General features: G+C 41.4%; 1 protein-coding gene across 1 annotated transcript in view; it reads left to right on the top strand.

Annotated features, from left to right (window-relative positions):
* Positions 1-4,285: 4,285 nt before the first annotated feature.
* Positions 4,286-26,599, top strand: part of NDST4 (N-deacetylase/N-sulfotransferase (heparan glucosaminyl) 4) — an 81,186-nt gene continuing 58,872 nt past the window's right edge. The window contains exon 1 of the mRNA XM_010002855.1: positions 4,286-5,266. Within this exon, the coding sequence (XP_010001157.1) occupies positions 4,286-5,266 (981 nt within the window). The remainder of the gene's footprint in view (positions 5,267-26,599) is intronic.

Genomic DNA, 26,599 nt, shown 5'->3' with positions numbered 1-26,599 from the left:
ATCCATAGCCTGGATAAACACAACTGTTAGCTCAGCAGCCACATGCTGCTTTTCACAAGCTGCACTACAGAGATCCTCAGCCAACCTAGGAGGAGAGGAGCTCAGAGCAGCCCCACGGGGCAGGTCAGGCTGGCAGCCCATGCACCCAGTACTCACCAGTGGCCTCCCACCCACACCCAACTGCCCACCTATCACCCATTTCTACTGATGGATAGTGGAAGGCAGCAACTCTCACTCTTAATGGAGTTTTCCCTATTTATCCAGGCAATAACTTCACTATTTCTGCTTTCCCTCATTAGCAATTAACAGCTACCTTTGCAATATGTACCCACCTTCTGCAGTGTCCATGTTCCCCCCACTGATGAGTTGCTCCTAATTTGGTCAAGATGCTTGTCAAACCACTAAGCCCTGGGAAAAAGTCTGCATGTAGGAAGTGGACCATGAGAGAATCAGCTCTAATTCCTGATGCAACATTAACGCCAGGTATTAATAAGAGGCTGTTTCTCTTTACTGCTGTGTTCTCAGTTTTCTATTGTTGACTCCTAATCTCCCGTTCAATCACCTTCAAAATCAGTGTGCTTTAATAATCAATCAAATGCATTTTTTATGGGGAAGCAAGGAGCATTATTTAGAAAGGAGGCAGCAATTTTTAAACCTGTTCTGGGTTTTTTTTTGGTGTGTGTTTTGTTTTGTTTTGATTCAAGCAGCCAAATAAAATTACAGTTCCTGCAGACAGCTGTGGCATCACAGCAGAGCTATATTGCAGAGTTCTGCACTTTCTGGGAAAAACCTCATATTTAGGAAGCCAGTTTCAAGATCTACTGAAGGACCAAGTCTGGATGAATATAACCTTGACTCTTGGATAAACTGCACCCATCTTTGGACTTTCCCCCAAAGAGTCAAATGAATACCGCCCAGTGACCACAGGAACACAGAACCTCAAGCACCATTTTTTAAAGTAAAGCTGTATTAGTGAGCCTAATTATGAAATGAGGTCTGTTTTCACGTTTTACAAATTAATACAGCACAGAAATACTCCAAAGATATTTGAATTTCTGAGTGAATATAAAGCTGGTGAACTTTAAGGGGAAGAGTTTCAAAGACACAAACAGAACTTATCTTCCAATTATGCCTTGGAAAATGTCCCACTAATGGCTAATATAGCTGATTTATTTTCATAAATTTTAATTACTTCACACTACTTTTCTTTTTACTGAACAGTATTAGTTCAACAGAGCCGTTCAAACACAAGGCACAAATTAAAGAGAGCTGCTCCAATGCCAGGTTTCCCTATGCAAGCTTAAATTCCCTCTCAATTCTACTATTTAGATATCTAGATATATGTGACTACTTGCACTATTTTTTAACGTCTGCATATATATATATTAGTTCACATTAAAACTAATATTTTAATTGGGAAATATTTTAGCACTGTTACTCAGATCAAATAATTTCAGTTGAAGACCCTAGTTTTGTTTTGGTTAGAATAAAATCAAGAGCTATTAATATTTTACTAATACAAGTTCTAGCAGCAGCAAAGACCCTGCTCACAAAGTGTATTGATTTGACAGCTCCCAACGCCAGCACCTGGGAGATGCAGCGGGGACAGAACAGCATGGAAAATAAATGTGCAATTTGAGGTTTCCTTGCCTGCTGTTCCCTTGTGCTACAGGTGGAGACTGGGATTTTAAATATTCAGATTTAGTGGCACGTTTCTTAAGAGCACAAGTCTTGTTGGGGTTTTTTTTTTTTAATATAATGTTTTATGATTGTTAAAAAAAGTAATATTTTAAAATTGAGAATCTTAATGAAGGTGGTTGACCTTCCCTGAGGATTTCTGACACCCTTCTGGGAAGAGGTTGCCTGCAGGCAGGGCTGTCTGCGCCGAGCCGAGGTGGGAGCAGGTGCTGGCAGCTAAAAAGCAAGAAAATATTGCCCTCTAGTGTTGAAAGCAAGTAGAAGATGCCGAGTCCAAGAGGGGGTTTTCGCTACTGCTTCCAAGGTACCTGCCCGACTCGGGCTAACACAATTAAGGCTTATGGCCATTAGTTGTTTTGGGGGGAGATGCCCCAGACCTCGGAGAGCTGTGCTCCTGATCCCTTAAGCCCTCCGAGTCGGGCTGAGGGACTCATCAACATCATGAGACTGGAACACAGCCTCCCAGAGGATGCTCTGCTACATCCAGTTTTATCTTGCCATAAAGTCTTAGTTGGAGGTTTCCTGAGAAGTGGGATCCCAGCAAACAGACCGAAGTGCAGATCGAGGGGAGAGCAAAAGTGGAGCAAGGGCTCTTACAACTACCAGGATGATTTAAATTTCTTAGTGATAGCTGCCATTTCTTTTTTATTTCTTCTCTCATACATTAGACATTATGAAACACAGAACATTTTCCTCATTTCTGTTCAGTTCTGCCCATGGAAAAACTACCCCACCTTGCTTTAGGGCCGTTGCTTTGGGACACACGGTGGGGCCACTGGTAGAGCAGCCTACAATACAGGGCCATGAAAATCCCAGCAAGCTTCCAACTGAGAAAGGTAAAGCAGATAAAATCACAAGTCACAAGTGGCTTCAACAACAGCTTCCTGTCTCTAAACTGTGAGAGCAGCAACAAACCTCTCATGAACAAGTACGCCTATTAATTCACAACTACTTCAGCATTCTGTTCATTGGCCAATAAGCTCACAAAAGCAGTATTCTCATACTAGGAGAGTGATATGGGGCATTTAAAATAAAACTAAAACTTTTCACTTGCATTTTTAAGATCCTGAACTGACACAATCAAGAGGTTCCTTACAACTGTCTACCAGAGTCATCAAATACACTGCTAAACAAATTCCTTCAGCACCTTTCTTAAAGCTTTTTTCGGTTTCAGGTGTGAAGCTCAGGATAAATGAATAGTTTCCAGAATGAAAATCCAAAGTGTAATCTGAGTTATTAGAGGAAGACACATCAACGGACAAGTATCTGCCTGGAAATAGTGCTTCTTCCTTGCAGTTCCAAAATCAACCACCGTTTACAGTATCACATAGGTAAACAACAGGAATAATTCAGAAATATGTTAATTCCTGTTTAAATCCACAGAGCAGCACAGGTTTTTTTGTTTTGTCTATTTGTCTTAACCCCCTCTGAGTCACACGGTTTGTTGTTACCAATGGTGATTTTTCATGAATTTAAGTATAACTACCACAAGTTGCCCAAGGGCTTCAGAGCTGGCCAGGCAGTTGGATGTAAACACCTTCCTTCTACTTCAGCCACCCAGCATGGGAGGGACAGACAGAAGCCCCAGTCCTTTAGCTGGAGTTGTCCTGGCCCAGGGCACGCACCTACCTGCCCACCCAGCACTCACCAACAGCTCCCTCATGGCCTTTTCCATGCCAGGTGTATCACCTGCCTTTCATCCCTGGCAGAGACAGGCACAGCTGCACCCTGCAGCTTGAGTAGCTTAGTTATTCACTTGGAAAATCCAGGCACAAGCTTGATCATTTCTTGAACTGACTAGACTGTAAAGTACAAATCACTCCAAGTACAGAATGGAAACTGGAGAGAAAAGCCCCACAAATCTTTCCTCTAAGTCCTCTCATGTCCTTTGCTTTGGTTTCATTAGTTCTACAGTCCAACAGAATTTGTCACCCCTTTCAAAATACTTATGTAGTCCGAGTTTAAAAAGGAATATGGCCCAATATTTCACATTTACTTTGCCCTAATTTTGTCCTACAATCTTCAGTTATTCCCAATCCCCAAGAGCAATGAACTACTTTTAGATCATAAATCCCCATAATGAAGAGATACACGTCCAAAAAAATATTATTTAGACCTTATTTTTATACCCTATGAATATGGGAGAGCTGTTCAATGCAGCTTATCTTAATACATCAAGAAAACAAGTAACACTGAGTGCTCCTTGAACAGTTCATAAGCTTCCCTCTCAACTCAGATTATCAATCACCATCTTTATTAACATCTATTTTTAATTGCTTTATGGATTTTATTTTATTTACTCCTCTTTCGCTGCTTGTTGCAGATCATGTTGAGAGTCCTCTTCATTGATTATTGGCAGCTGCTGCATTCTGAGAAAACCTCTTTCAATTCAGATTTCCGGATCCTTTGACTTGCCACTCCAACAGCTTTACAACCTCCCCAGCAGCTTCATAAATGCACTGCAATGGTGACATGAACGTCTTGGGAGGGGAACTGGCACCTCTGCATCTCCTTGTTCCTATGGCACTTTAGGAAAAGAGAACTGAAAAAGCAGCAAGCCAAACAGAAGCTGGAAGTCCCGCAAAAGATGAATCTAATCGTGAAGCTCCGCAGAAGTTTCAGAACGCTGGTCATTCTCTTGGCAACCTTCTGCTTGGCAAGTATTGCCATTTCTGCTTATTACCTCTACACAGGCTACAAGCAGGAAATGACCCTCGTGGAAACCACTGGAGGAGCGGAGTGTGAAGACCTCAAGCTTCTACCATACAGGTCCACGGGGCTGAAAACGGCTAAGCCAATTGATCCATCTAAAACTGACTCTGCTGTCCTTCTGTTCGTGGAAAGCCAGTACTCCCAGCTGGGGCAAGACATCATAGCCATCCTCGAGTCCAGCAGATTTCAGTACCACATGGTCATTGCGCCAGCTAAGGGGGATATTCCCCCTCTCACAGACAATGGAAGAGGAAAATACACAATTGTTATTTATGAGAATATTTTAAAGTACGTATCCATGGATTCATGGAATCGAGAGCTTCTGGAACAATACTGTGTGGAATACAGTGTTAGCATCATTGGTTTTCATAAAGCCAACGAGAACAGCTCCCCCAGTACAAAGCTGAAAGGACTGCCACTGCTGCTTTACAATAATGTAGCCCTCAAAGACTGTGTGGTGAACCCTCAGTCTCCCCTGCTGCGCATTACCAAAGCGCCAAGGGTTGAGAAAGGTCCACTGCCCGGTGAGGACTGGACAGTTTTCCAGTTCAACCATTCCACTTATCAACCTGTGCTGTTCACCGAGCTGCAGACCTCCAGACCACCCCCTGCAGGACTGCCCAAGGCTGCTCTGTATGCTACTGTCATCCAAGACTTGGGGCTTCACGACGGGATTCAGAGAGTCCTGTTTGGAAACAACCTGACCTTCTGGTTGCACAAACTGATCTTCATTGATGCCCTCTCTTTCCTGTCAGGAAAGAAGCTTACACTGTCCTTGGACAGGTACATCCTGGTTGATATAGATGACATCTTTGTTGGGAAGGAGGGAACGAGGATGAACATCAAGGATGTGAAGGTAAGGCAAAAACTGGGGGAGTCACTTCCCATATACACCTATGTGCAAATGGGATTTTAATAAGAGATACAGCTTGAAAAGCTGGCAAGCTGCATTCCCTAGTGAAGGCTGGAAGTGCACAAGTGTAGCTAGCAGATCCAGAAACCATCACCTGAGAGTACTTTAAAAGCCTGTTTACCCAGGTACATAGAGAGAGGCATTCAGGGACAGGTATACACTGCTCCATAGAGGTGGCCTCATACAGTCATGCTTAGAGTGAATGTACTGGCAGCCTCTTGCTTATACAGGCTGTGCTCAAGGGCTTCACCCAGAGCACCTGGGTAACAAAGGAGATTTTATACCTCACACTGCAGGGTCTTCCTTCAAACTACATGAAATTATCTCTGTTTCTGGAGCGAGTTTGCTGCCAAGATACTTGAATTTCTAGATAACACCTGTTTTACACTACGTTTCCCTATACACATACAGACATGCACATATATAAATGTGGCATATATAAAAGACAATTTATAAGCATTTTCTGTATTCCTATTTCTGAAAGATAGGCAGAACAATAGAAGATGGTTGCCTTTTTGAATCTCACAGAACTGTCACTATGCTTAAAAAGAACAAAAAGAGCAAAAGGAAAAATGTCTGAAAATGTTACAGTCACATTGTGACTTAGAAGAACTAGCAGGATAACTTTCATTAGAACAGCAGATAAGCATTTAAAATGACCAGTGACAGGATGGAAGTATAACCTACACTTCAGCAAATCACATAACCATCTGATATGGTGAAGAGCCCATGGACTGTTCTTCAGGGGCTCCTTTAAACTTATTTTCATAGTCTTTAGTATCCAGGGACATAATTAGATTCGTTCAGAGTAATTTTGAAAGACGTGTGTAACCGGGAAAGATTAGACAGAACTCAATAGCATGACAGTTATTTCCTTGCAATTTTCCACATGTGGGAATAGTCATATTCAGAGATTAACTGAAGTTCCTCAGCAAGCAACATTCTCAAGTCTTTTTTCTAGACATTTCTTTCCTGTAAACACCCCCATGCCTTCATGAACTGTAAGCAAACATTTTGTTTTTAAACACAGATTTCTGTTTTGCTTCTTAATCCTTCTTTCCATTTCTACAACTTCGATGTTCATTTGCCTCCCCATCCAGATAATTTCAAGAGGTATCAGAACACCCAGGAAAAGCAGCAGTCTTAGATACAATTCAAACACATCAGAGCAGTTTGGATTATTCAATCAGCCAAACCAGGCGTATGAATGCTCATCAGGGCTGATTTCTAGCACCAGACACTCCAAGTGCCTGATATCTTGAGATCTGAGCACTGTGCTGAGGGATCAAGTGCTCGCTCTCTCTCTGGAAATATATGGTAAAATGCTCTGAAAAATGGCTTGTATACAAGAGGAAATTAACTGAAAAAGCAATTGTGGAACAAGTTTCCAGCAATAGCTTTCTGCCAGCACATTTTTGAGAGCATCTTTTCCTGCTGTGGTTTTCTCCACTAAGGAAGTCTATTATTCTGCATTGGTTAAAGAGCCCCTGTTACTACAAGAAGAGTGTCCACACAGAGACACTTGGAAATTCAAATCATGCTTTTGACTCGAAAAATCTCCCTAGGCAGAAAAAAACCAAGTGCCCTGCCTTATTACCTGGCAATCAACATCACCAGGCAAACCTTTCCACCTGCACCTGGCAGAGCAGCCAGGCTTCGTTGCTCATTGTAGGAGACACTGCAGAAAACTCCAGATTCAGGGGCTTGAGGAGCTGGATGGCAGAACCATCCCTGCTAAAAGCATTCAGCCTCATTTTTATATGCTGCACACATTTACCCATCTGAAAACCAGGCAGTGACACTGCTGCATATCTTGGAAATAACAAGAGATAACATCTGCTAGGATTCAGACTTCTTTTAAAATTATTTTGTTAAAAGAATGTGTGCTGAGTCTTCTTTTTATGGATTATGTTTGAGTAAAGGACTGAAGGGAAGCTTTCATTCTTCCTACATTTCTCCAGTGCTAAACCAGCAGCCCACTTGCATTGTAAAACCACCAACAGTCTCACTCACAGGATAAATCCCCTCTTCATCTCAAACAACAAATCATACCACAAACACCAACCACGGGGAGAAATCTTTTGCAGGCACAGACTCAGGACCAACTTTCCCATCAAGAGCTCTTTTGGGAACAATAAAACTTTGTCATCCTTTTCAAGGATATTCACACAGACATCCACTCTGCAACTCAACTATCTATTAATATTCTGTCCCTAACATCACAGGTTTCATTTCAAATGAGTTACCCAATACAGATTCGTTCCTCAGGGTCTTTCACAAGCACTTGGTACACAGATCAGTCCATTCTTATAGATTGGACATTCCCAGAATGCATTAACATTCAAACCAGGATGCTTGCTAATGAACATAACACTGAAATCAGAGTGTACTTTGGTTAGTTTACAGTAAAGGATAATTACAGCCAGTTAGAGAACAATCTCTTAAGTCACTTGGGGAAGGAGGCAATTAAGAACCAGTGGGCCTGCCTTCACCCCTCAAGGCAGAACAGCAGCTTCTTTGCTTGAAAGGCAGAAAGTAGCAAAGGAAGACAATATTTAAGAGGTTGATATTTAAGAGATGTCAAAGTATTGTCATGCAATTTGAAGCAGTGACTGTGGCCTGCTGCTCAGAGATGGCTGTACTTTCAGAGCAGGTGAGAGGCTGTTTCTGACCCTCCCAGAGTTTGGGACAGGTTGTGCCCAAACCCAAAACCACAGACAAAAATCCCTCATAGCCTGCATTTATAATAAACACCTCAAATCAAATTTCATCCTGTCCCCTGCAATGTGAGTTTAAACACCAGCATCACCAATATAAAGGCAAGTATTTATTATTTACCCCATGTTTTCATAACAAAATGAGAACCATCTAAAGCAGTGCTTGCAATTAAGCAATTTCTCAGCACAGTACAATCTACTTGCATTATGCCATACCACTGCTTCCCCAGTTCCCTCAGTTACTAACGTTTGTGACTGTGAACAGTGTATGTTCACTTTGCAGAGTTATATTGACTCTGTGTTAGGCTCTTCTAAGGGACCAGGCACCCCCATGTCCCTTGGGAATGCTTTCAGGCATGGCAGATTCCCAAATACGTGCCAGAAAACTGCAAAGGAACAGTCACACACCTCCTGAACTGTACAAAAAATATAACTAAATAACATCACTCTGCTAAACCTCTTAGCTGTTTCCTTCCAGCAACCAAAAGTACAGTAACTGCCAACCCAAAGGAGACACAACCAGCAGCAGGTCTGCTGATAACAGCATTGGTATGTAACAGTAAGAAGACAAGTAGCACTGCTCCTGGTTAATTACTTCCTGCAACACCAATGTTTTTATCCCCTCACAAAGCTGTTTCTCAATTAGGTGCTTCAGGGATATATATAGTTTTCTAAAGAGTGGCATCAGCGAGAGAAACAGAGATTAGAGAACAGAGTTATTATGGGCTCTGTTTACCACAAAAGATCTCCTAGTCCCTTGTATTATAGAAGTTGAGCAAGGTCATATCATGCTAAGTAATTAAGCAGGAACTCAGCAGAGCCACAGAAAGCTGTTTTCCCAGGCTTTGTGGAGATCTATCTTGAGCATAGTGAGCTTCTGCAAATGAATGTCTTTCCCTCCTGCCACTATATTAGCTCACTGCTTGATTTTAGAAGGCAAAAGACTAAAGAACTCATCAACTAGCTGACAGAATTACTGAATTTGTGTACTTGCATATTATGCTGGCTCTACGCCACACAACAAGTCCAGGATCACTGGCATCAGTGAGTTAACAAAAAACCCCTCAAAACATCTGGTTATGCTGTACCTGGGATTGCCATACAGAGAGAGCACATAACTTTTACCTTTCAAGGTTCCTTTTAACTGAGCACAAACAGAGCTGCAGTACCCACACAGGTACTAAAAACTTGCTTTCTATTATTTTGTTGCTGTAGTGTGAACAACTACAATATTTACTCACCCAGGAAGAGCTGGATGCAGCAACCAGGGCTTTTCCAATGTCTTTCACAAACACACTTTCTATTGTTAACTCAAAACCTCTGCAACATCACAAGCTAAAGCTCTTACTTCTTAATAAATAAACTGAACTAAAAGCATTAGCCTTTCCCTTTCTACCCTCTTTTTAACTCTAGGGCCCACAGTGCAGTGCAGCTTCTCTTCTATAGCCTTCTTCCAGGTGGACTCTCTCAGGAGCCACCTGCTTCCCTCTCTTCACCCACTCTCCCAGCTGGAGCTGATAATCAAAGGAAAATTGCTCATCCCAGCACTATCCTATTACAGAGCCCCTTTCTCTAAAAGCTACACTTGTCTTTTCTGTATTCCCTCTAATTGTTGCCATAAGGGCAGGAGCATCCCTGTGGTCTCTTGAGACCAAATAAAAAGACAGATCAATGTTTGGGAATGTCCCCTGTGTTACTGTCAAATGCAGTCTCTCTTTCTCCTTGCAGCACTGAACAGCCCATCTGCATTCTCTCCCCTTCTTCCACTCTGAGCTTCAGCCTACTTACTTCAGTGGAAAAAAGAGTTACATTAGTCTCTGACATCTCCTCACTTCCACAAGTCTGCACTTTGTCTTTGACCTTCACCGTCATTAAAATGCCTCGAACACTTAGAAGCTGTGATTTCTTGCCCATTTTAGTATTTTTACGACAAGAATTCATGCTGGTGTTGCATCTTTTCTGATAATTCCAAATTAAAGAGTACTGGCTAAGTAGGAGGCTGAGTTCAATAACTGAATCTCTCCAGCATGTGCTTCTTCTGAGCTTTCTGCAAGGACAGAAATTACTTCACCTGCCTTCAGGTGGAATAGTTAGAAATGCCTGGACCACATCACCAGGCATGGCAGAATGATGGTCAGTACAAAGCTGTGGGTGGGCACAGGGTGGATAAACCTCTCTGTGCAACTGTGTGCAAACCCTCCTTCCTGCCCATGCAAAGCCTAAATGGCCTTTGAAAGAAGGAATTTAATAAACCTTTGTAGATCGATGCTTGTTTGGTTCTGCTGGGATGTTTCTCGTGCTCTTTGGAGCTGGTGGTACAGACCCAAGCCAGGCATGTGGGTGAGGAAGCTCTATTTAACAGCAGACAGGAACACATTTCTGCATCCCTTTGCAGAATTTGGCTTCTAGGTTCACAGAATATGCCAGAATTAAGAGTCAGGGAGGATTATAGTGGATACTTGGATTTCTAACTCAGGTTTCTGAAGAGTTTATTTGGATTCTCTACTCTCTTGTACCCATCCTACACTCACACATAACTGCAGGGAAGATTATAGAATCATCATAGAATGGTTTGGGTTGGAAGGGACCTTCAAGATAATCTAGTTCCAACCCCCCTGCCATGGGCATAAACACATCCCACTAGGCCAGGTAGCTCGAAATCCCATCCTTGAACACTTCCAGGGATGGGGCATCCACAACTTCTCTGGGCAACCTATTCCAGTGTCTTACCACCCTTTATGATGGGAATTACAGCAGCCCAAAACCTCAATATGCAGCCATCAGTTGCAAATATACTCAATATCAATCCCCAAAATCCCCAGTGCTTGAGCCAAAATTGAAACTCCTGGTGCAATAAATAGGCACCGAAAGCAAATCTTTTCTCTACTGTTCTTTCATCTGAGGCTTTTTCCTTCAGCAGAAGCTGCAGGCAGCAATTACTTCCTTGTTGATAGTGTGAGATACAGTAGTCATCCCTGTAGCCTTTTTATAATAATAAGCTGCCAGTAAAGTAACCACACCAATGGACAACACATGGAGAAAGCAAAACCAGATGTATGAGCATAGGAAGCTGAGGAGACAGCCAAGCATTAGGCATTATAGGCTGTGCTGCCCTGTGTCACCTTTTAAAGAACTTGAGAGTGGCAGTGAAGAACACACTGAAGTGAATTTCTGCAGTTCCCACTTTTGGATAGTCTTAAATACTTTAAAAATTAATTTAGAAAACAGCTGAGAAGGCATTACAAGAAAAATGTAATAATCAGAAAATCTTTTTAAAAATGCGAGTGTCTGTTCCATTCTGCTTCAGCAGAGATGACAGTTCATTCAATATTTTCCTTGTTCAGGTCTCTTGAATCACCCAGCTCTTTCTGCAATAATTTGAGTGTTGAATACTGCTCAAGTGCCTTGTCAAGACACAGCACACAAAGTGTTTCATACCCTTCTTTTTCAGCAAAGCCTGTTCTTCCATTCAGAATGTCAGTAGTGGTGTAGCTAAAAAACATCATTCCTTTGCCACCTTGGTGGCCTGATGGGTTGACTATCTGTCCGAATACCCTGCCTGAACTATAATGGATTTGGGGTTCTCTCATCTGCCAGGTTTCCCACTGAAGATATGGTAGGTCTTGACAGTGTTTGATATGGTCTTGCCAGAAAACAAATTCTGGTGGCTCTTTCATTTTGTTAGTTTAAACAGTTATGCTCCTTCCATGTGTCCCACACATCCTCTACCACATGCACTGTCCTGAATATTTGAAAACTCACTGAGTGTTCTCCTCTCCCAGAGAGCACACTGTTTTTTGTCTGGAAAGTTGCAAGACTCCAAGCAATGCAATTTTATATTGTTTGTACAACACCACAGAATTATAATGAATCTGAATGTTTGTTTTTATTTTTATTTTCCCAAGAAAAAAACTTTAATCTTTCACAAAGCAATCAAATGAATTTAAAAAACCCAAAACAAACACAAACCAGAGAAAAATAATTATTAATTCTCCCAGCTTTTTAACTAGCTGTTAGAACTCAAAAGAACTTTATTTTGAAAAAAAAAAGATTAACAATTCTGAAACTGTAAAAAAATAGCAAAATGGCTTTTAAAATGTAGAAAGGACAGGGGTTTTCATTTATTGTCTCATTCAGAAGTACACAGTGCTCACAGCCTGTACTCAGCAACATTGTCTTGTGACACATTCCTTTGTCTAGACTCCCACCAATTTCCTGGATTTGTATTGATTTCTCAAATCCTTTTTTCAAAATAATTCTGAAGGCATAGGCTGTATCATACTGGTGTGTATTTCCAGGATGTATGTCATGCTCTGTTTGATTTACCTTCATTTAGTTTAATATAAATCATTTTCATAACATTTAGGGAATCCGTAGGAGCCAAAAACCATGGCTGCTTTATATCAGCCTCTCAAGAGGCCTACATTAACCTGAGTTTTAAAACTGTATATTAGTTAAAAAAGAGCAATAACAATTGCTTCCTGCAGAGCAAAGTAACGCTCTGTGAAATGATCAAATAACTTTCTAGAAAGGCTGGCCAATGCAGCCTTAAAGAGCAGCCACAATTATTGCTTTAAAAGCCCTTGATGCAGCAGTAAACACATTACTGTGAATGCCACATAGAATGCAGTAACTTTGGCAGCAGTGTTATTTAAGTCACTTTAAATATGCCTTTGTCATCCACATGTGAGCAGAGGAAACAACACTTAGAGCAAAAGCTCCATTTAGTATCACTGACATTATTCAGAGATTTGAAAATAGCAGTGCTCAGGAAAAGGGTGACTAGATGGAAGGATGGATGAACAGATGAGGAAACGGAGAAAACCCCAAAGAGAAAAGAACTTTGACAGTTAAAATACTCAGCAACAATTAGCTAGGATTTTTCTGCCCACCTCTCTATCATAATGTAGTATGAAAACAAATCTTCATCTATGCTTGGTTTCAAATTCTTAGACGGATCGATTGATCAACTGATCGACAGATCTACCTGCCTCTACACATAGTCACACAAGTTAAATCACCATCTCCTGTGTCTCTTCTATGAATATGGCCTCAGATTCCTTCAGTTAATACTTTTACTTCGAATACTACATGTCTCCACCTGTCTGCTTTCCATATAGGCAGAGTAATGTAAGGGCTTTTAAAAGTTCCTGAATTCCATCTTACGCAGAGAGCAGAACAAGAGCCTAGCAAGTGCTGCACTTCAAACACTGGGCTTGGTGCAAACCTACTTTCTAGTAGATGGACACTGTCTATTAATTATTATTCCTAAAGATAAACATCACATGTCAGCATGTTGAACTTCAAAATTATGACACCAGGTAATAGGCGCTGATCTCTTCTCCTGAGTGACAAGCAATAGAACAAGATAAATGGCCTCAAGTTGCATCAGGGGGTGTTTGGATATTAGGAAAATTTCTTCACCAGAAGGGTTGTCAGACACTAGAACAGGCTGCCCAGGGCAGTGATCAAGTCACCATCCCATGAGGGACTTAAAAGCCGTGTAATGTGGTGCTTAGGGACAGGGTTTAGTGGTGGACTTGGCAGTGCTGAGTTATCGGGTGGACGTGACAATCTTAAAGGTCTTTTCCAAGGAAAACCAATCAGTGATAACCTTCAAGCTAAACCTCCTGCTTCATTTCAGAAAAAAAAAAAAGCCTTTGATCAAAACCTGGGATGTGACAGTTACTTCTAGTGAGCTGTGCATTCACCTACAGGAAGGTTTAGGCTTTCCCCAAAGGGCTGGACAATTTGCATAGGGTTTCCTTTTCCTCTGGACATACAGAGAGTCCAAATAAGTAAGAGATGTAAGAACAAATGACTTTTTGACTCCACCTCACAACATGAGTCATGGAACAGTCAGAGTGAGTCATTTATTGCTTTCAGCAGAGTTTGTTGGAGAACAGTGTTTTGCATGCAAACACATTGATTCATCTGCATAAATTCACTTCACAAGAAACTATTTCATTTAGGAAATTTCATATGGTCCATGTGCAGCTACTTTAACAAACAAACAAACAAAGAAGATAATTATTTCATTGAACATTTGAAAATGTGACAGTTTGATGTAGTTATTTCACTGCCGAAGAGGATGTCTCTGCATCAGAGTTTATTTGCAGTGTTCATAAGCACACAAAAATAATTCAATTTGATGAGAAAATCATACTGCCTTTTATGTTTATGTCACCAGATAATATTCTGGTGACTGGCCAAGCAAAAGATGATAAAGTCATGCAAAGCACTGAGGGTTTGCTGTGAAAGCTGTAATAAATCAGGTGAGGTATTGGAACAGGCTGCCCAGGGAAATGGTGGAGCCAGTGTGCCTAGAGGTCTTCAAAAATTGGCTGGACATGGTGTTTTGGGAGATGGCTTACTGGTTAGGGGTTGTAGGGCAGATGGTTGAACTTGATGGTCTTGAAGGTCTTTTCCAACCTTCATGATTCTATGATTCTACAAAACTTGAAACTTTGTTGTTTTCCATCAGATGCAGACTAGTTAGACCTGATGGTCAGTTTTTGACCTGCAGCCATTGGGATGGTAACTCTCCAGCCCTTTGTGGAGACACAAATCAAGGCTTCCCAGCTTAAAACCATGAGCACCAATGGCAAGTGATGGGTAAAGCTTTCGTTATTTGCTGGTGTTTGATGCATGTCTCAGGAAGGTCTGGTAGGTTCACCTATCATAGCTGTAATGCCAGCTCCTGTGAGCAGAGAGGCACTTGGGAGTCTGGGGCACCCAATGGTGTCCATCAGTCTCTCCTTTTATACCAGACCCTGAGGCAATGCAGAACTGCTCAGGCTTTCAAAGGATGATGGTAAGAAACTGCAATTAGCTGACTCTCCAGCTGCCAGTCTCCTGAACCAGACAAACATCTGTACACACCAGGCTAGCACTGCACCAGTAGAACTGAATGCTCATCCATCCACCTGTATCCTCAGGTTCCAGGACATGCTATTGTTGCACTGTAAGGCTATTTAGTGATTTATACTTGTCATTTCAACTGGACAACATTTCTCAATTTATAATGGAAATATTAAATATGATAAATTATGTCAGAAGCTATACAGTATATATTATATACAGTGTAGTGTATACAGTAGTTATACAGAATACATTACAAAAGTTATGAATTTATCACAAGAAATGCCAGGATTAAAAGAAAAAACTTCAATAGACTTTCATTTTCAACATTAACAAGACAATGAAAGAATAAGTTACTTAAAATTTCCTGCAAACTAGTATTAGTCAAAACACTCTGGAGCTTTCTGAACAGTGTTTTTGTTCATTAGGAATTAATTTATTACAACACATTGCGTGTATTAAGGTTTTCTCATGTAAAACTCCAGCATTTATCATTGATTAAAATAGCATACCGTAAAGAGCTGCAGTTCAGATTGGCACAGAAAGAGTACCAAGGCAACATGGTGTCCTTCAAATCTCAGAGTTCCCTCAAGAGCAACTTTGCCTGTTTAGGGATCCAAGTTTGTTTTGCCCAGGTGTGTCATCCGAGCCCACAGAGCTCACAGCATTCTTCTTGGATAGGTCACAGTGTACCTGGATGCCATTGGGGAAGGAAAGCAGTTTCAGCAAGCTGAAATTCTTGAAGTTGAGTGAAACTCTTCTTTTTTTTTTTTTTTTTTTTTCTTGACTTTTTTTTTTGTGAGACAGGGTCTCCTGGGATTCCTTTAAAAAAATATAGATCTCCTTCTTTTGTTCAGTTAGCAGTAAGATTTACCACCAGCTGGCCAAGTTTAGAGTAGTCTGTTCCTTTTTGAGACCATTTTACTTGAGTGGTAAAGCCACTGTCCCACCTCTGGCTCATTTTGAGAAAAGCAGAACCAGACACCAGCTGTTTTAACTTTCACTTCAAAGACACTAATGCCTCCCCATGCCCAGACACACTCCAATAGCAAAACACCATCTCAGTAGTAATCTCTGGTAAGATGTTTGCTTGAGGTAATAAAGCAGCAGATTATTTTTTTCTCCCTTCAGGAGCATAAATTATAAATACCATTTTCCACCTGTAATTTTCACTATTTTCTATGTTCCTGTTCTTTCTTTGTATTACCAGCACTCTCATAATCTGCTGTTCACATTTTCATCCAGACAGCACCCAAAAAGAGGTGGGATCAATGGTGTGATACACACCCAGCTTCTCTAGCACGTGGCATCCATGCTGGTTTTAACAATTTTGATTGCAGAAGGCAGAATTAGGTATCTGAGAAAGCTGATTTTGTTTGTTTGTTTGTTTTTAAATGGATGTAGGCATTTAATTGACATTTTTGCACTTACTTTTAAAAGATCACAAGTTTGTCAAACCTAGTAACTACTTCCCAATACTTTCTGATCAAGCTATGGTGAAATTCAAAGAACTAGAGACAGGATTTTAGTTTTCTTTCCTTCCAACTTGTTTAGCCATTTATCCTTGGACTACACAGGTAAAAAAATCATTCAAAAATGGCAAATTGACAAAGCAGGGGGAGATGAAGTTTATATTCTTGCTGCTCGAGCAGCTTGGACTGCTCCAGTGAAACATTTTCCTGTGACAAAATGTTGATTTATTAAATGCAGAATGTTCCACCGGAATGTGATTTAAACAAAATTATATTCTGCCAGCTCATCTGCTCTGACAGGCTGAAGGAAAAGTGGGCAGTTTGAAGAAGATTTTTTTTAACATTTCCAAAAGATCATAATTAAATGTAGCTTTAGAATCACTGATCTTCCAGAAATTAAAAAATGTAAATAATTCACAGTCTAAGAGACTTTTTAAACATGAGAATATCCCAGGAAATTGATATTTCAGATTTGTACTGCCTCTTAATTTTATGTAAAAGCCAGAACCACTCATGTAACTTTTACTCTACATATTAAATTAAAAATATCAATGTTTAAGCAATTTCTAAAATTTGTCTCAATATTATGCTTGAACTGCCTAGATTGAATAAGATGGAATCAAAGACACAGGCTTCAGGGACCTGTTTTTTCACCCCCAAAACACCAGACGTTCAAGTAAAGGCTTTATAAAAATGATTGAATCCACATTTTTGACAACATACCATAGTTTCTTGCCTTCCCTGAAACTCATGGAGTATTGGCTCTCAAAACTGTCAGTGATTCCTGAAAGCACAAGTGCTTTTGTGGTTGAGGTCCAATTGTTTTAGCAGGGTAAAGCTCAGTACAATTTTCCATCCCCTGGGTTTTTAAACTCCTCAGAAGTCTGTAGGTCTGTACATTAGTCTGCTCCTTAACAGCATAGGTACCGAGCCAAGAGCAGGATTGCTTTAGTTAATAGGAGTTTTGATATTGATTTCAATATCAAGGGGGCTTGGCCTCAAAAATGTTCTCTGCAACAGCAGCTCAAATCTTGATCTCAGGGCTTTGGAGAGGGGGAAGAGCCTGGGTGCTCCCCCACCCTCTCTCATACAGCCAGAGGCACAGATAAAAGAGCTACAAGCAGACAGGCCAGACCTGCTACTGCTGACTGGCATATTGCTGTGAAAGGAGCAGGAGGAAAAACAAAGGCAGGAATCCAGGGTGGGACAGGGGCTGTAAGATGCCACAGGCAGCAGGCTGTACCAGGGGAAAAGCAGCCCGATGGAGAATGGAAGAACAGGGGAGAGAGGGTCGAGGGGTGAGGATCAAAGGGGACCCTGGATCAGAGCTACACTCTCTCTATTTTCCAGTAATACTTAATCCCTGAGGGCTGTATTTGTAACAACATCTACTGTAGGTTTTTCAACAAATAAGCACAAATGTTTGGAAATGAATTAAATATACATGGATAAATAAGCATTAATCTAGATGTATCTATAATTAATAGAGGGTAAATACTCTATAATCTTATTAATTTATTAAATCTTTAATGGAGTTGCAAGCAGGTGAACTGCTGTGGCTATGCTCTGCATGGTTAATAATGATAATAATAATAATGATGCATCTTCAGCTGCAGAATGTGAATTCTTTAATATAAAAGCTCTGCATGTGTCTTCCTAGTAACATATCCCAAGATTTATGTGCATCATAAACAAATATGTCTGTGGTATTACCAAGTGTAATTCCACTGTATTTGTTATTAGGAAAGGGAATAAGGTTTCCCATATAGTCTCACTATTATTTCTCTTGTAACTAGGAACGTGCTGCCAGTACATGATCAGGAAATAAAAGCTACCCATCACTGCTGTAAATATTGTGAGGTGGGTGTTACAGAGCAGTTCTGTGGTTAAGGACTGGAGGTGATTTACTCTTAGCCTTCAGGCAGCAGGAACATTTCAAAGCTCAGCAACAGGAGGCAAAGCCTTGGACTAGTGAAACCTTGTCATTTGTTTGCGTCACATAAGGAAACATTTTGAATTGATGATGAGAACACAGATTTTAGAGAATGGGGAGATGCCAAAGGAAGGTTCAGAAATTTCCAAACATCAGGATTTCAGCTGAGACTCACATGTAAAATTATCTACATTTGACTTACCCTTTGTCTCTCCTTCCAAGATTTTGTGAAGGGTAAGAGGAAATTCCCTTCTTTTCCCTTATGTACTGAGAGTTGATATTACAGTGGACTAAACCATAGAGGAAAAGAAGCTGTCTTTAGAAAAGAGAGTTTATTACTCTTTTACCATTATGGTTCACACTGGGGAGCACAGCCAACAAGCCCCTGTACATTGCACAGGACATTCTCTGAAAGCAAGAAAGTCCCTCTGTTCACATGAGGGTACAACGGGGCAGGACTAGAGTAAAATCAGTTGAAACAGTTTAACTCACTGAAAGTGTCAGGGGAAAAGTTTTGGCCGAGTCATCAATTTTCAGAAGTTCTTGTCTTCACTTTCCTCTGCTGATCTATTGGACAATACTCTGTGCTCTGCCAGTGCAAGAGGATGAGCTTGTGAAAAGCCTCAGTTCATTGCAATATGTAGAGACACAGGTATGTGTCTATACATTTACCTGGATGCAAAGAGGCAGGAAAAAGCTCACTGTTAAGATGGTTAAAACCAGTCTTCTAATACACTTCTGCCATTAAACTGACTAAAACCAGCTGATATTTGCAATATGGAAAAGTTCTGGTTTTGTTTAGTAATTTCAGTGGCTGGATGCTTGTGCTATAGCTGCAGAGAACAGAGGTTTGAGGTGTGTCAAACCCCAGCAGAGGAGAGAGGGGACAAAGCAGGAGGAATACAGAGTCCATAGGAGAGCTTGAGGAATAAGGAAGATTTTCTGTAATGGAAAATTTCCACTTATCCTTTAGCTATTTCTCATCTGACAGTTGTAAATTTGAATGTACACCTTGTCAAACAATCCCTTTTGAGTAGCAGAGCATTAGCCAAGTAATCCCTGTCAGAACAATCTAGTATTTGTGATTTTTAAACAGCTATTCCCATATAAAATAAAACCATGGCACTCCCCCACAGCTAGGAGAGTAATAGAACCTCTCATTCAGAAATGAGTGGGAAATCTAGTGTGGCACCTATAATTAAAAGGTTGATACTTTGCTGCACATATTTTTCTCAGTTTAATGACCCTGAGTTACATGGATTCATACTTTACACTGCAAGTAGCTACACAGTTTTTGATGGGAATATTTAGAGAGAAAAGTACTACCTCTAATGACTAAGATCAAAAGCAACTAGATTTAAAAGTTAACTGGCTCAGTAATGCCACTTTCTGCCTGCCACCAAAACACATGTGGATGGCTCTGAAATAGGAACACTTTTAAAATAAGAAACAAAACAGATATTTCCCCCCCTCCACATTTCTGTGTATCTTTTGTTTTCTGAGATAACACTATGCAAGCATTTAATATGCTGATGAACTTGGCTTTCTTCACTCTTCCTATGTGCTAAAAACTTACTCACCATGAAGACTGACAGCTGGTGCTCTTGCATATACAAGAACAGGAAAAACTCCCAACATTCAGCTATTGTGAGACTTACTAAAGGACCACAAACATTAGAAACACTGATTTTCACTGTATTGTTGTTGTCAACAGACATTATTATGCCTGGAATACATACTCTTCTAGGGTGTGGGTTGAATCTTTCACCAAAAGCTCTTCCCTGTGGAAGGCTCTATATACCACAGGAATGTGCTCTCCTAGAAATAAGAAGCTGGGGAAAAGAATACAAAATTTCAAAATTATATTCCCATTCTTTTCTAAGCAGCCAAGACCACTGGTCATGGAAGATATCAGTAAATACTCTCTGAGTAAAAAGTACTTGCTAGGAATGTTTACTCTCCCTTTCAAATAACTCACTTGGTCAGTGACTTGTTGAGTCAAATAAATCACAGCATAGCCCTGCATTCTTCCTGTGTAATTTAGAAAATGAGGCCTGAGGAGCTTGAAGAGGGCCCAAGCACACCTTTCTACCAGGAAATACTTCACAGACACATGATGCTTGAGGAAATTCAATGCATTCCAACACCAAAAAAGGTTGTTTGTGAGAAGCATTATAGAAGCCCTGAGGATGTCTTCCCTGTCAAGAATGATTTAGTGGTATCTAGAAAGGGATGAGTTTCGTCAGACGGTAGGAAATTCATCCAAAGCCTCTTTTTCTTTCTGGTGGTTGAAGTTCTCTACCAGATCTCCTACTGATGGGGCAAGAGAGCAGCTGCTGTCCTTGCTCAGGGTCTCCTCCAGAGCACAGCAAGCCAGCCTGTCCCCTTCCCTGCTCAGGGGGCTTGGGACAGACTGACTTGCCATGAGCACCTACACAGGGTTAAGCTGGGAAGGCCAGAGGGAACCACTAGGATAATTTGGTGTAACATCCTAAATAACACAGGGTGTAGAAGCTCATTCAGTGTTCAGAGCATCCAGCTTCATCCGTCACAACTGGAAGAAGCCTGGGCTTGTCTGTTGCCCCTGGATCTGCCTTGGGTTGTGGTGCCAGGTGGAAGGTCTCACTGTTATCAGAAGTTTCCTTCCCAGGAAGTCACTGGAAGGGTGGAAAGAGTTCTTCATAGTTTTAGACAATTACCTTGTACTGCTTGAATTTCTCAAGGGTGCAGGTCTGAGTTTTTTCAAATCTCAAATCCAGAGTGATGTGAAGAAGAGCAGTACTTTAGTTTTGCTCTGAGCATAATTTTCCCATTTTTTGGGAAGGTGTGGTGATACTTTTTAACTGTACATCTATGACCTGAAGCATTTCCTCTGGCTCTTGGAGAAATGTGTTCTCAATTTTCCCTGAAATAACTTTGTTTTATGGAAAAGTAACCTACTGGAACCTCTGAAAATGGCTGGTTTCAAATTGTCAGTATCATTTGGTGATGTGGCTTGATTTTATTCAAGAATATACTGGTCTTTGATGTGTCTATTCAAGAGAATTGAATAGAAAGTTACCACAGGTGCTGCCATTGTGCTTTGGATCTTTCAGCTTCCTTCTCTGGACTCCTTACTATGCTGTCTTCGGGTACTGGGAAGGATAATAAGACAGTGGTAAGCAGGATTTTGAACCCATCCTCAAGAACAAAACAGTCTTTCTCTCCCTCTGCTCTAAATTTGAAGGATGTGGGGATGGCAGAAGCAGTCTGGCCTCTGGTAAAAGAGATAGAACATTTACCTTGCAATTCCCTTGTCATTTTGCAGAATTTTCCCATTCCAGTTAACAAACACTATCAACAACACTGAAGGGAGCTCCCTGGCTATAGCAAGACAGCATCACCAAGAAGGCAGAAAGGTCAAAAAAGTTAAGCTCTGCTACAGAAGCATCAAACATCTCCCAGATATTAAGGAGGAACACTTAATCCTAGTGATTTTTAAAGCACATCCTTACCCATCAAGATTTTGCAAATTCCAGTTTTCACAATAACTGATGAAACATGGAAGTCTCCATGGGCCCACTAGGAAAAACTGAGTGATAGGAGTTTCTTAGTGAACCCTCCTTTTGTTCAAGAACAAAGAAAAATGTTGCCTTGGCACAGATTCCTGTGAGCCTATGCAATTTTAGACTCCCATTCTAGCACAGTTACACTTTTTATGGACTGCAGCTCAATTTCTAACTGCAATCATTTGGGGATGAAAGAGATCTATAAAACTAACAGACTGATGGACTACAAGCTGGGCTTTGTGTAAAAAAGAAGCATTCCTAGATCATTGGAAGTAAATACAAAGGACACTGCTTGATATGGGGATGTTACTTGTAACTCCATCAAGAAATACTCCACAATAATTTAAAACTGTTGTGGGATCTCAGTCTTAAGGCATTTTTTACTTCACCCAAAATGAATACCAGACAATGCTCTTTGTTTTGGTTTTTGTTTTGTTTTTTTTTTACAACCAAATGTGAATTTTTCTACTTGTTCAGGACTTACCTTCCTCTCCCCCATGTAAAGGGACATGGTTTAGTGGTGGACTTGGCAGCGTTGGCTTAGTGGTTGGACTCAAAATAATTCTATGATTCCATGGTGTCTTATTAACTTGGACTCCCTGGTTTCCCATTTTTACAGTGCCCAATGGACAGACTTGCAGAGGAAAATAATAGATCACAGACACAGCTGGTGTATAGGTGCTAGAAGTGATGTGAAAGGTGTATAGAAACCATTTCAATGAATGATCTGAGACTCCCATTGCATACTTTAGAAGGAATTATAAGGAAAAAATAGCAACTGAGGATAAGAAAGACAAAAAGTTTTGAAAAGTCTGCATCCTGAGCAGATAAGTTTAAAGATATTTGTTCACAGATAAAAAAAAGTTCTGAGGAGAGCTGTGTTCCTGTTCAGACCTTTTGCATCTGGGTATCTTAGATGTTCCCATTTTTTTACCACTGAGAGGAGCAGAGAAATTAGTCACTGCTGTGGTTCCCCCTCCCAGTCTGGAAGCTTTAGAAGCCCTTCATTTAAACATACAGAGACACCCTCTTAAGGCCACTAGATACATCCATCATCACACAAACACGCCCATTATGAAAACTGAAGGACAGATCTGAATTGTGAATATAACACCTTTGTTCCAGTCTCTCCTTTCTGATTGAAAGTGTGTTTTTTTTTTAAAAAAAGCTCAATTCCACCACAAATCATATACATCAGTTAGCTTTTAAGTAGTAAATTTAAAGTAGAGATTTCAGACTGCTGGGTAGTTTAGAACTTTGAGATAAATGTCCATGATGAGAATTTCACTATTTTTATTTTTTTTATTTATTACAAGGTTATCCAAGTAAACGTTTTCCAAGGGCAGTAAAGAAGCAGAAAACCAGTCCGATTAAATCTTAGTACATCCAAAACCATTATTTAAAGAAGATAAATAGCCCAGCCCTAAATAATTTATAACAGAGTGCACACTTATAACAGGTTGAGGGCTTTTTTTTGCTGTGTTTTGGGGTTTTGTTGATTTTTTTTTGCTTAAAGAAGCAATTCTGAACAAACAAGAAACAAAAGAGAGATAGCATAGACAACTAGAAGAAAATGCAGCTGTTGATGTTGCTCATCCTTTACTATGGATTTGTATTGTACCAAAGAGGAGACTTTGATCATTTTTTAGCAGGGCTCAAACATCACTTGAGAGGAATGGTAAATACCAGACTTGGTGTTTTACCAACACAGTGTGAAGCAACAGGATCACAACTGCTGAACATGAATTTTTCATTAATATACTATTTTAAATCTTGACGTTGCCCCTTTGTCCCATTAAAGCATCAAGATGGTTTTCCAGTTCAATATTTTGGGGTTGGTTTGGGTTTCTTTGTTGAGACTGATCAGAGCTAGATGATGGTTCTGCCTCTGCCTTCCTGGCCTCTCTGCTGCTAGCACTGCAACAGGACTGCAGAGGGACAAACACCCCCTGCCTCAGGTAGCTCTGGATACGGAATAAGATGTAAGAAGCATCTCTGCTTTCCTTGTATGCCTAAGAAGTGTAGCTGTGGGCAGCACGGAGCTGGGGCTTTTAGCTCTTTGGGCAGCAGAGGTTCTGAAAGGAGCAGGGAACGGCAGGGCACAGCACAGGGCTGCACTCTGTGCTTCCCAGGCAGCAGGCAGCAACATTATCAAACTGAAAGGAGAAACAGCCTTCATCTCTGTGGAGGGCTGGGACACTTCTCCTGGCAGGAGAAAAGCCCTCCAGGCACACCACACAGCAGGGGGAAGCACTGACCAGCTCCTTCTCCCAACTGTCATTCCAAGGCTGAGTTAGATGCAGGCTCTGGGCAGGATAAGCCAGTTTAGCAAGGGGGCAGCTTCCAGCCACTGGGATCTGCCATGAACTCAAACTCTGAGGTGGGAGAGCATTGGATCCCAGGTCTAAGGTAGATCCAGGCACAAGACAAATAGACTGGTATGTCCAAGGGGGAGGAGGAGACCTGTTGGAGCAAGTCCAGAGGAGGGTCACAAAGCAAGTCAGGGGGCTGGTGCAGCTCTGCTCTAAAGACAGGCTGAGAGAGTTGGGGCTGTCCAGCTTTGAGAAGGGAAGGCTCCAAGGAGACCTTATAGCACCTTCCAGTGCCTGAACAGGCTGCGGGAAAGCTGGGGAGGGATTTTTTACAAGGATATGGAGGGACAGGACAGAGACTAATGGCTTTAAATTAGAAGAGGGGAGATTTAGGTTAGACAGTAGGAAGAATGTTTCCGGTGAGGGTGGTGAGACATTGGCATAGGTTGCCCAGAGGAGCTGCCTCATCTCTGGAACTGTTCAAGGCCAGGTTGGATGGGGTTTAGGAGGACTGATCTAGTGGGAGGTGTCCATGCCCATGCAGTGGGCTGGGACTAGATGATCTTGAAGGTCCCTTCCAACTTTCCAACTCAAGCCGTTCTGTGATTCTGTGAGTCTATGATGAGGAAGCAGCAGAGAAAGTTGCAGACTCCATCTGTTTTTCAGACAAGCATCTCTCAAAAAATGGCTGCCTTTACTGACCGCCTGGAGGTAACCAAACCATTGCAGCTGAATAACTTAGAAGAGAGAGAGTGGGGAAATCTCACCTTGCAGTATATTTCCCAGCATGGTCTGCAACAACAGGAAAGGGTGACAGACATCACGTAGATTCTTCCGTTCCTTCCCAGAAAGCTGAGCTGATACTGCAGCTGTTAAATCCTGGCTCCAACGATAGTTTGTCATAATGTTACTAGAGTTAATGTTTCTGTCACAGTACAAACAAGGAAAAGGGGCTGTGCCCTTACAAGGACACTGTACCTGGCTTGTAAGCTCTTTCAGAGAACCAAGTACTTACCAGAGTTTCCCACTGAGAGGGCAGGTGGCCTGGGAGAAGATGGGAGAGCTGTTTACATTAGACTAAGCATTCTTGATTATGTTTGTTTTCAAAACTGTGTCAAGATCCTTCACCTACAACTGGTAGATGACCTTCTCCTGATTTCCAAGTCTGAATATCATGCCTTTGAGAAATTTCATCTGCTGAAAATGCGTAAGCATTGGAAAAATCAGAATTGATAAGAAATATATTGATATAGAAGGGACTCTAAGCCCTTCCACTGTCCTGCTCAAAGTGCCACCAGCTCCTGTCCCTGTTCCACGCAACCTGAGGGAAGGGATCCTGGTTAGTGCCAGCAGGTTCCCCCCACCCCATAGCCACAGGGAACCACCACCTGTTCTCAGCTTGGGCACATGCTGGTTTTTCCCCTTCCAAGATTAGTCAGCAGATTGGGTTAGTATTCCTAAAAATAATCATAGAAGCACAGACTGGTTTGGGTTGGAAGAGACTTGAAGATCATCTAATTCCAACCCCCCCAGCATGGGCAGGGACACTTCCCACTAGATCAGGTTGCTCAGAACCCCATCCAACCTGGCCTTGAGCACTTCCACAATCTCCCTGGGCAACCTGTTCCTTCAGAATCAGTAGTGACTTATATCAAAGGCTCTCAGTGATTTCCCAGGAAGGCTGTAAATCTTTTCAGTGGGCAAAGCCAACATCACAGAGCAGTCACTGCTAGCACATGAGCTCTGCAGCCATTCCCTGCTCCCACAGTGCCAGCAGCAGGTCCCCTGGCTGCTCACCACCATGCCTAATGCCTTGGATACTTCTGCAATCAATTGTATTGACTCACCTATGTGGTCCTGATTAAAGTAAACCCTGCTTTTTATTAATGCTCTGTTTTTAATTTATACTTTTTGCCCTGTTAGACTAGCCCCTTGCTCTTCATTTGAGCTTTTTGTTGCTGGATCTTCTAACAAGTGCAAAATACTTGTCTGTGAATGCCTTTTTCCCAGAAGAGAGACTGAATAATTGCCATGGCTATTTATATATGTGCACCCACACATGAGGCTGGTCGAGGTGCTCTCCCTGCCTGTGCCACTGTCATAGCATCATCTGTCCTGTGCTACCTCTTGAGCTCTCAAGTGATGTCATTAGCCAGTCATGCCTAGCTGGTAAATTTTATGCAATATCAGCCCATTCCTCTCGTTCAGCTGAAACCAGCCAAACCTTTACCAGCACAGATGCATTCCTCTGTGCTGCATTACATGCACTCCTGACAGTTTTCTAACTTTAGGACAGAGTTAAGAAACAGCAGCAGGAGTAGAACACATACATTGGGTATTCCATTCGTAAAGGAAAATATAAATTCTTCTATTTGCAATAAACACATTACATATGAGCACAAAACATGACTTTTTTCTTCCTACAAACAAACC

The sequence above is a fragment of the Chaetura pelagica genome, unplaced genomic scaffold (assembly GCF_000747805.2).
Source record: "Chaetura pelagica isolate M959 unplaced genomic scaffold, ChaPel_1.0 scaffold1098, whole genome shotgun sequence".
NCBI lineage: Eukaryota > Metazoa > Chordata > Aves > Apodiformes > Apodidae > Chaetura > Chaetura pelagica.
This window is presented reverse-complemented; position numbering and strand designations above follow the sequence as displayed.